The following is a 10435-nucleotide window of genomic DNA, read 5'->3' on the forward strand; positions in this document are numbered from 1 at the left end:
CTCTCGTGGTAGTTCTTATTCTGCTCCTCCCTCCCCCAACACCATTTTTTTTTTTTTTGAGTCATTTGATAAACCTGAGGGCAGCCAGCCCCAGCTTTGGAGTTCTGAGACTGGAAGGACCAAGGGGACACCCCAGGTTGGAGGGCTCACTCTTGTTCTCTGAATGACTGAGTCAAAGGAGTTTTCCAGTGGGATGGAGAGGGCGTGTTCTTGGGAGGCAACAGCTGAGGTGCAAGGGGGGCATCAGAGATGCCCGTTGTCAGCCGGGCACAGTGGCTCATGTCTGTAATCCCAGCACTTTGGGAGGCTGAAGTAGGTGGATCACCTGAGGCCAGGACTTCGAGACCAGCTGAGCCAATGTGGTGAAACCCTGTCTCTGCCAAAAATACAAAAATTAGTTGGGCGTGGTGGTGTGTGCCTGTAATCCCAGCTACTCGGGAGGCTGAGGCACAAGAATTACTTAAACCCGAGAGGCGGAGGTTGCAGTGGGCCAACATGGGACCACTGCACTCCAGCCTGGGCGAAGGGACGCCGTCTCAAAAAAATATACATATATATATATAATTTAAAAAAAGAAATGCCCGGTGTCCTGGGGAGCTGAAAGGCTGTCACCTGGGGAGCAGGACCACCTTGGACAGCTCCCAGCTTCGGTCCTCGGTGGCTCCGGGTCACTCTTGCCCCCTGGTGGCCTCGCCGAGCGCGGCCGCTGGGGCTCCAGCCAGAGCAGCAGTCGGGGCCGGGGCCGTTCTGCGTTCCTGCATTTGCTTTTCCCCGCGAGTGGGGGTGCTCCTGCCTCTGCAGGCACACCTGAGCCTCCCTGCGCGCCTGCTCAGCTCGTGCGCACCTGTCTGCGTGCGCCCGGCGCTCCCGTGGCCCTGTGTGCTCCCGATGCTGGGCCCCGGCAGGTCCTTTGCCAGTTGCGGGGGCGGGTGAGGGGCCGGGAGTCCCGCAAGAAATAAGCCAGAAGGGAGCGCCTCCCGGGAAGCCCACCTGCGACCCAAACCCAGCCGGACTTCTGGGAGCGGCACCGGCTGCCGAACCCGCAGGTGCCCAGACACCCCCGGGCCGAAAGAGGTCCGGAGAGGCCGGCAGCGGGGACCAGAACCCGGTGGGGGAGGGGGCGCAGCCCGGAGCCTCCCGCCCTCGCAGGTGCAGCGCGCAGGCGCAGTCCCCGCGCGCGCCCCGCCGGCGCCTCCATCCCGGATCCGCGCCGCAGCGTCAGCGCCGCCGCCCGCCGCTTTCCTCTTCCTCCTCCTCGGCCTCGGCCTCCGCCTCCTCCTCCTCCTCCGTCCGCCGCCTCCCGCCTCCGCTGCTCCCGACGCGGAGCCCGGACCCCGCGCCGAGCCCCCGGCCCCGCGGTGCCATGCTGCCCCGGCGGCGGCGCTGAAGGATGGCGACGCCGCTGCCCCCGCCCTCCCCGCGGCACCTGCGGCTGCTGCGGCTGCTGCTCACTGGCCTCATCCTCGGCGCCGTCCTGCGCGGGGCCGCCGCCGGCCACCCGGGTGAGCGAGCGCGCTGGGTGCCAGCCGCGGGGCGCCCCGGGGCCGGTATATCCGGGCAGGGACCGCGCTGCGGGCGCCGCCGCCCTCGTCCCGCCCAGGCCCGCAGGCCCTGCAGGCCCGGTCGGCTGCTGACGGCGGCCCCGCCTAGCCCGGGTTGCGATTAACAGGCCCGACCGGAGGACGCGGCGCGGATGGGGCTTCTGCCGGTTCTCGGAGGCGAAGCTGAAGTTCGCGGCGTCTTCCGCCGGGAGCCGGTCTGGCTTAGGCCTCGGCGCCGCGGCCATCTGGCTCTGGGCGGGCCCACCGGGAGTCTGTCCTGCGTGGTCTGTGTGTGTGTCTCCGGGTTCGGGGCTCCTGCGGGTGCGGGGCTGGCCCTGAGTGCCCGCCGGCCTCGCTGCCCGTGTGCGTGCCGGGGTCGGGGCGTCCGTGCTGATTTGTCTGTCCTCATGCCTCAGCTGGCGCTGGACACCGGCCTGGTGCGCCATGGTGGGCGCTGGTGTTCCAGGGGCACTTGATGGCGTAGGCTCGGGGTGCTGTTCTAGCTTCAATGGGGGGAGGCTGTGGTTGCCTCAGCTTCCTCCTGCACCCCCTGCCCTTGAGGGCACTGACATTCTGCCTTTGGGTCTGAGGCCTGCAGGGGAGCTCCGGAGGAGGGTGATAAGCCCAGGGTCGTGGGACACCCTCCCTGGCTGCACAGATGGGCCCTGAGGCTCCCGGGAGCAGAGGTCTGCGGGAACCCGGGATGCAAAGCTCACCTTTTTCTGGGGTGGGGTGGGGTGGGGTGGGGCTGAACTGGGAGACTTTGTGACTGTGCATTCCTGCAATCCTCCTGGCAGCCCTGCAGAAGAGGTGCTGTGAGTCTGTTTTACAGTTAAGGAAACTGAGGCACGGAGAAGTTAGATGGAATGTGGCCCAGCTGATGCTACCCAGGGCAGTCTGCTTCTGTGTGTGTGGCCTCGCAGGGCCGGCTTCTTCCTGGGCACAGTGCCTCTGCATGGGAGGTGGGCATGACCAGAAGGGGCTTCCGGGAGTCAGAGCCTGCTCAGGCAGGAAAGGTGGAGGCCACCTTCTCAGGAACCAGGGCTGATAGCTGCTGTGCTGAGCCCAGGTGGGCAGCGGATGCCAGGCCTCAGTTCACCAGTCTCTGTGGCTTCGTGCCTGCCTCACTGGGAAACCTGGCAAGGCCCCCCTCAGGGAGCCCCTCCCACTCCCAGTGCCGGGTGCTTGGAAGGGAGAGGCCCTCGGGCAGCCTAGACGTTAGGTGAGGTGTCAGCCACTCTCCAGCTGCTGCTGTCCCTGGGACCTCGTCTCAGGAGGAGGAAGCGGTGGATGGAGGCTCCTGGGCTGGGGACTCAGGGGCTGGGAGGAGCCAGGAACCCAGACCCTAGAGCTGGCTTTGCACCTCAGGCCCCAGGCGTTGGCATGGCAGACTGTGCGTTATCAGCACAGGGACAGGGACCGCCTCGCTCCCCAGGTGCCGAGCGTGTGGGTGGGCCCCGGGTGGACCTGCTGGCACAGGCTCAATGTTTAACATGCCCAAGTCCTGGCACAGCCCTCTGATACTGAAGGCTGCTGCTCCAGGTCGTGGAGGGTGGGTGGTGCCTGTGGTGCCCACCTGCCACTGGGGCTGCTGAGGCTGCTGGAACTGCCCTGAAGGGAGGCTGACAGGCTGAAGGCACTGAGTGTCGGGTTACCAAGGAAACCCAGCCAGCCAGCCAAGGTCTGGAGAAGGACAGATGCCCCCTGTGGCGCCAGGCCCCGGGTCATCCTCCCTGCAGTGTGCAGTGTGGGGCTGGGTGGGGGAAGAGTGCTGGCTAGCCAGAGGGCCCACTGCAGGCTCCCCAGGCAGGGTTGATGGCCCTCCTGGGGTTCCCCTGGGTCCACTGGCTCACTGTGACTGGTGACATTCCTTACCTTTGAGGCAACTCAGCTTCTTTATCCCAGAGGGGAAACTGAGGCAGAGAGGGCCACTGCCCCCCTGCCCTGTTCTCCAGCACCAAGATAGGATTGATTAGCCACATGTATAAGCTGGCACCGTGGCCTGGGCCCCTCAGTGAGAGAGTGTGGGTAGGAACTGGAGAGCTAGAGCCTGGCCTGCAGTCCCCAGCCCTGCCTATCCGGCCTCCTTAGGCCCTCGGGGGCCTCTGGCCCCTGACTGCAGCCCCTGGTGGTGTGGCTGTGGGAGTGACTTGCCTGCATTCTGTGTCTGAGGCAAGTGAGGCCACAGACCCCATCCTAGTTCTCCTCGGTGCTTGGGGGACAAGCCAGAGGCTGGAGGAGCAGCCACGCTTCCAGGCTGCACACTCGTTCGGTGCTGGTTCAGGAGAGAGCGGCATGCAGGGAGAGGCCGCCAGCTGGCACAGGTCGCCCTCCTCAGAGACAGACCTCAGCCCCTCCCTCTGGGACTCCCGATCTGGACCGGGGTTCCTGGCTGGTTGTGGGGCATGTTGAGGCCGGAGGCTGGGCTTGGGGGCTGCATGGCACAGCACTGCCTGGATGGTGACACTCAGCTTCCAAGCCGGGGTCTCTTTCAGGCCTGGACGTGGTCCCTGGGGAGTGGGTGGGGCGGGGTAGTTCGGATAAGTCCTAGGACTGTTTGCTTCCTGGTTCTGAGCCCTGGCAGTGGGGAGGAAAGGCCTGTCCAGAACAATGGCCAGAGCCAGGCCCCGCCAGCTCTGGGGGGCGGGGGTGGGTGGCTGGGGCGGGGCTGCTGTGTCTGGGGGCCGAGCTCTGTGGAGCTGTGAGCCGGCCCTGCCTTCTGCTTCCTTCCCAGATGCAGCCGCCTGTCCTGGGAGCCTGGACTGTGCCCTGAAGAGGCGGGCACGGTGTCCCCCTGGTGCCCATGCCTGTGGGCCCTGCCTGCAGCCCTTCCAGGAGGACCAGCACGGGGTCTGTGTGCCCAGGACACGCCGGCCTCCGGGTACGAGAGCAAAGTGGGAGGTCGATGGGGGGTTGCCCCGAGTGGGCCTCTCCCGGAGGAAGCCTGCAGATTGCCAGGCATGGTGGCTCACGCCTGTAATCCCAACACGTTGGGAGGCTGAGGTGGGTGGATCTCTTGAGGTCAGGAATTCAAGACCAGCCTGGCCAACATGGTGAAACCCCATCTCTACTAAAAATACAAAATAGCTGAGTGTGGTGGTGAGCGCCTGTAGTCCCAGCTACTAGGGAGGCTGAGGCAGGAAAATCGCTTGAACCCGGGAGGCGGAGGTTGCGGTGAGCCGAGATCGCGCCACTGCACTCCAGCCTGGGTGACAGAGAGAAATTCTGTCTCAAAAAAAAAAAAAAAAAAAAAAAGGCCGGGCGCGGTGACTCAAGCCTGTAATCCCAGCACTTTGGGAGGCCGAGGTGGGTGGATCACGAGGTCGAGAGATCGAGACCATCCTGGTCAACATGGTGAAACCCCGTCTCTACTAAAAATACAAAAATTAGCTGGGCGTGGTGGCGCGTGCCTGTAATCCCAGCTACTCAGGAGGCTGAGGCAGGAGAATTGCCTGAGCCCAGGAGGCGGAGGTTGCGGTGAGCCGAGATCGTGCCATTGCACTCCAGCCTGGGTAACAAGAACGAAACTCCGTCTCAAAAAAAAAAAAAAAAAAAAAAAAAGGCCGGGCGCGGTGGCTCAAGCCTGTAATCCCAGCACTTTGGGAGGCCGAGGCAGGTGGATCACGAGGTCAAGAGATCGAGACCATCCCGGTCAACATAATGAAACCCCGTCTCTACTAAAAATACAAAAAATTAGCTGGGCATGGTGGCGCGTGCCTGTAATCCCAGCTACTCAGGAGGCTGAGGCAGGAGAATTGCCTGAACCCAGGAGGCGGAGGTTTCGGTGAGCCGAGATCGCGCCATTGCACTCCAGCCTGGGTAACAAGAGCGAAACTGTCTCAAAAAAAAAAAAAAAAAGAAAGAAAAAAAAAATGAACCCTGTAGCTTTGGCACCTAGGTCTGTGCTGGTGGCCCTGGGGCCCCTGAGCCTTGCAGGGTGTTGGGTCCAAGGCCTGGGGGATCCTCATGTCACTCTCCATGAAACCTCCCATCCTTCCCAGATGGAGCTGGACCCAGGTCTGGGGCCGTCAGGCCCTCCCAGGCGAAGGGCTGCCCAGTGTGACATGCTGCGGTGACCACGGGGGAGGAGGGGTCCAAGCTCCCCAGGCCTGGGCTCTGCAGGGTCTGCCCAGAAGCCCTCCAGCCCCCACTTCCCTGCCATGGGCAGCTTGCAGTGTTTACTTTTGGGGAGCACTGCCCCTTACAGGAAGTACCTTACTGTCACCATGGCTATGTGGGAGGGAGAGGGCCCCCAGACTGGTGTCCAGTCCTCGGGCACCCCAGGGGGAACCTGTAAGGCCAGGCCTGGGGCTGCCTCCTGGACGGGCCCCTTCACCTGACGGCCCTCACCCTCCCCAGGTCGGGGCCAGCCCCAGCCCAGGCTGGAAGATGAGATTGACTTCCTGGCCCAGGAGCTCGCTCGGAAGGAGTCCAGATACTCAACTCCACCTCTCCCTGAGGCCCGGCAGCGGCTCCTGGAGCCTGGTGAGACCCCCGTGGCCCCTGCCCCACGGCCAGGCCCCAGCCCAGTGCTGTCCTTTCTCTAACCCCTCCTCTCTCGCAGCCACCCTGGGCTTCTCAGCAAGGGGGCAGGGGCTGGAGCTGGGCCTCCCCTCAACTCCAGGAGCCCCCACGCCCCCGCCCCACACCTCCCTGGGCTCCCCCGTGTCCTCCGAGCCGGTGCACATGTCACCCCTGGAGCCCCGGGGTGGGCATGGCGACGGCCTTGCCCTCGGTAGGTCTTGGCTGGGGGCGGGCAGGGGCGGCAGGGCCCCTCCCCACAGAAGGCCGCCCTCACACGCCCCCTCCCGCAGTGCTGATCCTGGCGTTCTGTGTGGCCGGTGTGGCCGCCCTCTCCGTGGCCTCCGTCTGCTGGTGCAGGTGAGCCAGCGGCCACGGGCTGGGGAGGGAGGGCGCCGCACCCCCAGAGGCCTCAGGCCCCGCTCCCCACAGGCTGCAGCGTGAGATCCGCCTGACCCAGAAGGCCGACTATGCGACTGCGAAGGGCCCCGGCTCAGCAGCAGCACCCCGGACCTCGGTGGGTGCCCCTTTAGCCCTGAGGCTGCTACCCGGCTCTGGCCACCGCCTGACCCTCGCCCCTGCCTTCCCGCAGCCCGGGGACCAGCGGCTGGCACACAGCGCAGAGATGTACCACTACCAGCACCAGCGTCAGCAGATGCTGTGTCTGGAGCGGTGAGCGGCTGCCCCCGCCCGGACGCCCCCCCTACCTCCCCACCCACTCCCCCCTACCCCTACCTCCCCACCACCCTCTACCTCCCCACCCCCATCTCCCCCCTTCCCCCCCTACCTCCCCTGGCCAACTTCACCCCAGGCCCTGCCACCCTCACCTGTACCCTAACCTTCACCTCCTCCTTGCACCTCCACTTCCGCCCCCACCACGCCTCCGCACCCACTACACCTCCACCTCCTCTTCACCCTGGGCTCTGCTGCCCTGCCACCCCAGGGCTGAGGGGGGCCAAGCGCCCACTTCCAGACTGGGCCACAGGCACCTCAAGGGCGTGGGGAAGACCCAGCGCTCCCCTCCCACCCAGGCATAAAGAGCCACCCAAGGAGCTGGACACGGCCTCCTCGGACGAGGAGAACGAGGACGGAGACTTCACGGTGTACGAGTGCCCGGGCCTGGCCCCAGTGAGTGCCTCGGGGTGCGGGGAGGGGGACCGTCTCGTGGGGTTCCCTCCCAGCAAGTGTCCCTGCCTCACCCGCTGCCCGGCCTGACGCCCACGTCCGCAGACCGGAGAGATGGAGGTGCGCAACCCCCTGTTCGACCACGCTGCGCTGTCTGCGCCCCTGCCAGCCCCCGGCCCGTCGTCTGCGCTGCCATGACCTGAAGGTGGACAGAGCCCACCTGCTCCCTGACCGTGTGACCCCCGGGGGAGGGGCAGGGCCCGGAGCTTCCCACTAAAAGCAGGTTTTGAGGTTGCGTGCTTGTGTCTGGGCCTTGGGCGCCAGGCCCTGGGGACCCTTGCCAGGGAGACCCCCACCTTTGTGCCAGGAGACCGTCTGTGCCCCTGCACCTCTCCTGTTCAGTTTGGACCCCCAAACTGAAGGGGTCAGGGAGAACCACAGAGCCAGGAATGGGTGGGGAATTGCAGAGACAAAAGCCAATTAAAGTCTGTTTCAGACCCACAGCTTCCGTGTGTGTGGCCCTCGTGGGTTAATCTTCCGTCGCCCTCATCCCCCGTTTGGGGCCCTGGTTGATGGACCCATGAGCAGGGGGCCTGGCGTCTGCTGTTGCACCCCCAGAGGGAGAGTGCATTTCTGTCCCCTAATGAGGAGGACCTTCCCATGGAGCTGGAGGAGAGGTCACGGGATCATCCCCCAAACCCACCTAGGCCTCACCCCAGCTCTGCACACCCTTCTCTGCAAGTGAGAGATCTGGAGCCCGGGGAGCATGGGGCTGGGTCTTCCCAGAGTCGGCCCTGATGGCCCCAAAGACCCCATCCAGTGTGGTAGAGAGGACTGGAGCCAGGGACGGTCCACACACACGTGGACGTGGGCGCTGCCGTCTCCGGGCAGACGGGAAAGGGTGCAGACATGGAGTCTGGGTTTCTCACAGGGACCGAGGACTCCAGGCCTGCAGCACATGGAGGAGGGGCTCCAGGCGGAGGCACCTGTGTGACCCCAGCTGTGCACAGGCAGGTGGCCAGGTGAGGGGCGGAGGCACCTGTGTGACCCCAGCCGTGCACAGGCAGGTGAACCCAGGTGAGGGCTGTGATGGCAGGGGGCCTGGATGCTTGGAGCTGGGGTTTGGCCCACCCACTCCCAAATGTGGAGGAGCAAGAAGGCGCCAAGGGAGGGAGGGTGACGGTGTGGTCAAAGGTGCCCGGATCCGGCCGGCACTGGGCCAGGGTGCAGGGGCTGACACTCTGTCCCACTGAGGCTGGGGAGGGAGGAGGATTGAGCTCAGAAGCTCCTTTGTGGCTGTTAGGAGCTGGGAGACAGCCCTGGTGTTCTGTTAGTCAGGGTTCTCTTATTTTATTTTTACTTATTTATTTTTTAAGACGGAGTTTCACTCTTGTTGCTCAGGCTGGGGCTCAATGGCGTGATCTCGGCTCACTGCAACCTCCGCACTCTGGGTTCAAGTGATTCTCCTGCCTCAGTTTCTTGAGTAGCTGGGATTACAGGCGCATGCCACCATGCCGAGCTAATTTTTTTATTTTTAGTAGAGACAGGGTTTCTCCATGTTGGTCAGGCTGGTCTCAAACTCCCGACCTCAGGTAATCCACCTGCCTTGGCCTCCCAAAGTGGTGGGATTACAGGCATGAGCCCCCATGCCTGGCCAGTCAGGGTCCTCTAAGAGAAACAGAACTAATAGGATTGATATATATATAAAGGGGGGCTGGGTGCAGTGGCTCACGCCTGCAATCCCAGCGCTTTGAGAGGCCAAGGCGGGCGGATTGCCTGAGCCCAGGAGTTCCAGACCAACCTGGGCAACACAGTGAAACCCCATCTCTACTAAAATACAAAACCTAGCCTGGCGTGATGGTGTCCACCTGTAGTCCCAGCTACTCTGGAGACTGAGGCAGGAGAATCGCTTGAACTTGGGAGGCGGAGGTTGCGGAGAGCCAAGATTGCGTCACTGCACGCCAGCCTGGGTGACGTGTATAGATGGGAGTTTATGAAGTATTAACTCACACGATCACAAGGTTCCACAATGGGCCGTCTGCAAGCTGAGGAGCAAGGGGAGCCAGCCCGAGCCCCAGAACTGAAGAACCTGGAGTTTGATGTTTGAGGGCAGGAAGCATCCAGCCCAGGAGAAAGACGTAGGATGGGAGCCCAGGCCCGTCTCCTTTTCACATTTTTCTCCCCACTTTATATTCGCTAACAGCTGATTCAGTGGTGCCCACGAGATGAAAGGTGGGTCTATCTCCCCAAGCCCACTGACTCCAATGTGAATCTCTTTTGGCAGCAGCCTCAGAGACATACCCAGGACCGATAGTTTGTACCCTTCAATCCAGTCAAGTTGACAGGATTCACCACCACACCTGGCATGGGGAAAACAGGGCCCACTGGGTACAGCCAGGTCCCTGGAGAAAAGGGCCAGGCAGGCTGTGGGAAACGGCTCCCTCCTGCTGGGGGCAACTGGCTTAGCCAAAGCAGTATGTTTTGGAGGCCAGAGCCCACCCAGACCAGAAAGCCCCGTTGCCCCCAGTTCACTGCTCACCCGTGACCTTGGACTGGCCCTTGGCTGGGAGCCTTCGTGTCCCTCTGGGCACTGCTGTGGTGGGCAGGGTGTGACGGCTGCCTGCTATGGGCCCCGGTGTGATGGGTGCCTGTGTGCATGGGGCAGAGTGGATGCAGAGCCCGTGTGGTGCGCCCATGCCCACCATCCTTCATTCCAAGTCATTAGCCACAGGGAAAGCAGGCTGGTGCAGAGGCCCGGGCACCTCAGGGCAGTGTCTGGCTCAGGCCGGGGTGTCACTGGCTGGGAGGCCCCCCTGCAGCTCCATGGTCAGCCCCTGGGGTCACAGCACTCACCTGTCCTCATCCTGCTGGCCTCTCGGTGTGTCCCATCCTCTTGTTCTCCTGGGGTCCCCAGCCTGTCCCTAGGGTCCCTGCAGCTCACTCTCTCAGGACTCAGCAAGGAGGGACTCCCTCCCAGGGCAGCTGCATGAGGAAGGAGCCTGAGGGCCTGAGCTGGGGAAGGGTTGGAGGCGGCTGGGGTCCTCTGGCGGGCATGGGCCTCACGCAGCTCAGCACCCTGCTCCCCCTCACCTTTTTGGCTTTTTTTTTTTTTTTTTTTTTGAGTCTCACTCTGGCCCCCAGGCTGGAGTGCAACAGTGCTATCTTGGCTCACTGTAAGCTCCAATTCCTGGGTTCAGGTGATTCTCCTGCTTCAGCCTCCCGAGTAGCTAGGATTACGGTGCATGCCA

The 10435-nt window shown here is 63.4% G+C and overlaps 1 protein-coding gene across 2 annotated transcripts; it reads left to right on the forward strand.

Moving 5' to 3' along the window:
• The first annotated feature begins 820 nt into the window (after positions 1 to 820).
• NPDC1 (neural proliferation, differentiation and control 1) lies at positions 821 to 7690 on the forward strand. Of its 2 annotated transcripts, XM_039461388.2 has the most exons (9): positions 821 to 1502; positions 4276 to 4422; positions 5901 to 6026; positions 6106 to 6276; positions 6356 to 6422; positions 6495 to 6579; positions 6655 to 6734; positions 7094 to 7190; positions 7293 to 7690. In XM_039461388.2, the coding sequence occupies exons 1-9, from the start codon at positions 1391 to 1393 to the stop codon at positions 7383 to 7385; spliced, it is 978 nt and encodes a 325-aa protein (XP_039317322.2). In that variant the 5' UTR covers positions 821 to 1390; the 3' UTR covers positions 7386 to 7690. The 2 variants fall into 2 exon arrangements, with proteins under 2 accessions (XP_039317322.2, XP_074250552.1); XM_074394451.1 differs by lacking the exon at positions 6106 to 6276 and having other exon boundaries at positions 823 to 1502.
• The last annotated feature ends 2745 nt before the right edge of the window (positions 7691 to 10435 follow it).

Source organism: Saimiri boliviensis, chromosome 2 (assembly GCF_048565385.1).
Source record: "Saimiri boliviensis isolate mSaiBol1 chromosome 2, mSaiBol1.pri, whole genome shotgun sequence".
Taxonomy (NCBI): Eukaryota; Metazoa; Chordata; class Mammalia; order Primates; family Cebidae; genus Saimiri; species Saimiri boliviensis.

Coding starts and splice junctions, on each gene's coding strand:
- NPDC1 (XM_039461388.2), top strand. CDS start 1,391: ATGGCGACGCCGCTGCCCCCGCCCTCCCCGCGGCACCTGCGGCTGCTG. Junction 6,277..6,355: donor TGGCGACGGCCTTGCCCTCG/GTAGGTCTTGGC, acceptor CCCCTCCCGCAG/TGCTGATCCTGGCGTTCTGT. Junction 6,580..6,654: donor CAGCAGCACCCCGGACCTCG/GTGGGTGCCCCT, acceptor GCCTTCCCGCAG/CCCGGGGACCAGCGGCTGGC.